Source organism: Octopus bimaculoides, chromosome 14, assembly GCF_001194135.2.
Source record: "Octopus bimaculoides isolate UCB-OBI-ISO-001 chromosome 14, ASM119413v2, whole genome shotgun sequence".
Classification (NCBI taxonomy): Eukaryota; Metazoa; Mollusca; class Cephalopoda; order Octopoda; family Octopodidae; genus Octopus; species Octopus bimaculoides.
Window position 1 is genome coordinate 15017422 of NC_068994.1, and position 5052 is coordinate 15022473.

Sequence of the window (5052 nt, forward strand, 5' to 3'; positions counted from 1 at the left end):
TATAATCAATATATAATACGACATGCACACACACACACACACACACAGAGACACACATGTATAATTTCAGTTAATAAGCTTACCTTGTAATTAATGATTTCTTTTTCATCTGTAACCAATAATTCTCTGTCAACAAAGAATTCAACAGGCTTCTGGCGGCTGTTACTTATGCCAACTTTGTCAATAAGGGGTTTGAAATTCTGCACAATAGGAAAATAGAATGACAAAGTAAAAACAAATTTCAAAAGCTTTGATTATCAGAACAATGTCTGAAAGAAATACTCATTATAAACATGTGTCTGTCTATATTTGAAAGGGTTGTAAACATAAGAAAAAAAAAAAAAAAATTTAATGAAGCCAGTGTGATAAATTGGGTTTCAAAAATATGTAAAATTAATTGACAGGTGCTTGAAAATTACCAAATAAAAAAAATTACTGGAATAATACTTAATAAAGATGATGACTGGAAACAAATGTGTCATTCATAGCAATTCTTTTCTCTTTTATTCATTTCTGTCCAATGTCTGTAGCCATGCTGGGGCACCACCTTGAAAGATTTAGTCAAACAGACTCCAGTCTCTGGTACTTATTCTATCAGTCTCTTGCTGAACTGCTAAGTTATAGGGGCACAAACACACCAACACCAGTTGTGAAGTGTGTGGAAGGGACAAACACAAAGTCACACACACATTGTTGTTGGCACTCCGTCGCTTACGACATCGAGGGTTCCGATCAACGGAACAGCCTGCTTGTGAAATTAACGTGCAAGTGGCTGAGCACTCCACAGACACGTGTACCCTTAACGTAGTTCTCGGGGGATATTCAGCGTGACACAGTGTGACAAGGCTGACCCTTTGAATTACAGGCACAACAGAAACAGGAAGTAAGAGTGAGAGAAAGTTGTGGTGGAAGAGTACAGCAGGGTTCGCCACCATCCCCTGCCGGAACCTCGTGGAGCTTTAGGTGTTTTCGCTCAATAAACACTCACAACGCCCGGTCTGGGAATCGAAACCGCGATCCTATGACCGCGAGTCTGCTGTTCTAACCACCGGGCCATTGTGCCTCCACTACACACACATAGTTTCAGTCAACCAAATTCACTCACAGGCATTAGTCAGCCAGAGGCTATAGAAAACACTTGCCTAGGGTGTTACGCAATGAACTTGAATTTGAAATCCCATGGATGCAAAGCAAGCATCTTAACCACACAAAAAATATTTGTTCTACCTCAAAGTAAGTTGGAATTTTCCAACATATTCATATTTTTAGTTCCTCTCAACTAATATTCAATGAAAATTACATAATCTACACTGTATGTAAATATGATAAAGCCATTCAGCCAATAAACTTTCTCATCAAGAATAAGATGTTTTAAATTTAATTCTTTACGATAGGATATTAAATTAGAAATCCTTTGACAGTATCAATAAATTTAGCAGAATTCAATAATACTGAGAATTCAATAATATTCTTGTGCACAACAGAGTAGTTCTTTGCAATGGATTCTATTTCAGTCACATCTCCAAAATTATTGCTATTGTTATACATCATATAAATATTTAATTTCATTCAAATTTCTGAAATTGTGGTTTAAATAGTAATATAATACTTTAGCGGTGCAATTAATATCTTATCACATATTTTTGCATATAAACCTTAATCTCGAACAACGTTTTCTGTTTGTTTTAATTAAACGTAACAATGGATAGAGTGGATTGTCGTGAAAATTCTATAAATCCAAAATCCAAGAGAAACTAAACAAAAACTAAAACTGAACTTGAAAATATTTACATATTTGAAAATTTATCATGGACATAATAAATGTCACTAAATCTTTAAGTATCTTTTCTCTCTTACTGTTTCAGTCACTGGACTGTGACCATGCTGGGGCACTGCCTTGGAGGGTTTTAGCAGAACAAATCCATTCCATTACTTTTTTTTTGTTTAAGGTCTCTTTTGTTGAACCACTAAGTTAAGGGGACTTAAGTTAAGGTGGTCAAGCAGTGGGGGAGGGGAACAAATGCAATCACAGACACATACAGACATATAATGAGCTTCCACACAATTTCCTTCAACCAAATTCATTCACAAGGCATTGATCAGCCCAGGGTTATACTAAAAGACACTCCAAGGTAAAGAATATTGTGACCAGAAAACTACAATAAATATGTCTTAACTAGTGACAGATACAATAGCACAGTGCTGAATGAAGAGCACTTTTCAAAATAATAGGTGTTGTTTAGGGAATTTTAGCAGCAGTTAGTAGCAAAGAGAAAATGTAATTTACTTTGAGTTAAGTTACGGTTTAGCTGAAGAAATATAACCATGAAATGCCAGTCATCTGTGAAGAACAAGCCAAAAATTTGACGAAATAAAAATATAGTGATGGTGTGCTTTGGAGGGTGAAAATTATGTTTGAATGTTTTTGGTCAAAGGCATTGCAATCAATACGTAGCATTATTATTAAAGAACAAAGATGTTTAGAAAAGTCCCTTTCCTTCATTTATAGAAAGTGATCTGATATGCACAACAGGAGCTTTATGTAGAAGAAAAATTTTTTTTTAATAATTATAAAATTTAGGCTCATAGCAATTGTTACTAATCTTGCCACAAGCATTGGATTATGTTTTACTTCACAGTTCAGTGAACTGTTCAGTTGTGAAGCACCTGCTTCAATATTTTATGCAAATGTTGGAATTTACAAAATCACCTAATTCATTCTATCGTGGAAACAAACGCCAACAAATAAAAATAAAATTTATCATTAAAAAAAAAATACTCATCTCCTTTTAGGTGATTAGAAATTACACAAAGTATTTAAGCAGTTAAAATCTTTCAAATTCAACTGAACCAAACAATTGTTAGCAAACATAATTGGTTTTTATACATTTTGCTTTGAATAAAAGTTGATTCATTGGCACTTTTTATCAACCATGAATCTTTTGTATCATTTCATATGTGAATGCAAGATCCAAATAAGATCTACAATGGAACACTGCTCACACATTTACAATGGTACTGCTACAATAACTAAATAAAATAAATAAATAAATAAATAAAATAAATAAACCTAGACTGCATTCAAAAGAATGCTACCAAGATGACTGGAAAAAATTCTTTCACCAAGAAGCTCCAACCTCCATCCCACTATTGTACTGCCATCTCCCTACCTATTCTACTGCTACTACAAAAGTCTATACTCTACAAAATAACAGAGTGCACAACACTTCCACCAAAGCCCTCCCATCACAACCATCTCTCCTAATCCATTTTATGATTCCCTCTCCCATCAGATTTCCATACTAACTACTGGAATTCCTTTCAAGCCCCTGTTTTCCCACAGACATTAAACTCATAACTGTTCAAACTGAATATCAATTTCATCAATTCTGTCTCAGAGAACCTATAAAAGTCATAGGCACAGCCCCCATCCTCCACTTGCAGAAATGAATATTAAACGATAGCTAGCTTAAATAAGAGCTATTTTTTTTACATCATGTAAAAATCAACTTAAACTTCAGAGTAAAAGAAGGAAAAAGAGCATATTAGCATCCTATGAGGAGAGGAAATGTCTATTATTTTGGGCAGGATTCTTCATTGGAAAGTATAAATTCCAATGAAATGGCTCCCTTCAAGGGTTTTACTGATTCAGGTAACAAATTGGTAGAGTTGTTAGAGCATTGTATAGAATTCCTCACAGTATTTGTTGACACTGCACTCTGTGAGTTCAAATCCTGCAAAGATCAACATTGCCTTTCATCTTCTGAGGTTGATAAAAAAAAAGTATCAATCGAGGGCAAGGGATTGGTAGAACTGATACTACAGATGCATTGTAATATCTTTTCTGACTTTTTCTATTCGAACAGTAATACCTGTGGTAACTTAGGTGCTAAGCAGTATTGGCCCAAGTCAAGAGTTTTTCCCTTGGATAACAGAAGTATCATGGAGAGGTGAGATCTGCATGCATGGGGAGCTGCCAGTTTACCTAAAAAATCTGGCCCATAGCTTCACACATATATGTGCAGACACGTGGTCAATTCTGGCTAAGGCCAATGAAAGGCCTATCTAGCTAAAGTAAACTCGTTTCCTTTAATTGTAACGTAATCTTATTAAATTGCTTGGAAAAATTAAATAAAAGATCCTAATTGCCAATCATGGTATGACATTTTATCAATGTTTTTCACTTAATTTTTCCATTGAATTTTTTTCAATGCACTTTATAGATTTCCATATTTTAATTATTTCAGACAAATCTGATAAACTTGATAATAGAAATAAATACATAAGTAGGTTTCAATATGATTCTTTTTCATAAGCTTTGTTATTCCAAACTTCATATTGTACAATGTGGTTTTGGCTGCCAAACCTACATACTGAAAGTTATGTTTGGTAGTTTAAGTGCTCCAAGTCTCCCCTAAGTTCAGAAAATTTAATTATTTTTTGTAAAACAGAATTCATATTCTAATTTTACAATAACAGCATTCACTGATGAAGAAAATATATTTCAGTGAGATATTATCTTTGAAAGACAGCATCCATGACTTTTGGAAAAATTTTTGAATGCTCAGAATAGCAAATGCTTCAAATAGACAACCCAAATTGGTTGATAGCTGTCAGGACATTGTGTCCTTCAAAACTTCTGTGTTTCCTCAAATTTTCTAACACTTCTGATATTCCTATGCACCCTTTTCTCTTTGTGGCATTTTTACTGTTCACTTTTCTTTCTTCTTATGTTTTGGCTGTCATTGCTGTCTTTCTTTACCTGACTTATTGCTGCTTTCTGTCCTCTTTGCTGCCATTTTCCAACAAGCTGTAGAGCACCTGAATATTGTATATGATAACATCATTATCATTTAAAATTTTTCGGCTGTGTGGTAAGTAGCTTGCTTACCAACCACATGGTTCCGGGTTCAGTCCCACTGCGTGGCACCTTGGGCAAGTGTCTTCTACTATAGCCTCGGGCCGACCAAAGCCTTGGGAGTGGATTTGGTAGACGGAAACTGAAAAAAGCCCGTCGTATATATGTATGTATATATATATATATATATGTAT

General features: G+C 34.5%; 1 protein-coding gene across 1 annotated transcript in view; it reads right to left on the minus strand.

The window, feature by feature from the left end:
• The window catches only part of LOC106876362 (probable JmjC domain-containing histone demethylation protein 2C), a 204204-nt gene that overhangs the window by 117609 nt on the left and 81543 nt on the right, over positions 1-5052 (minus strand). Inside the window, exon 3 of the mRNA XM_052973026.1 lies at positions 84-200. Coding sequence (XP_052828986.1) covers positions 84-200 — 117 coding nt within the window. The remainder of the gene's footprint in view (positions 1-83; positions 201-5052) is intronic.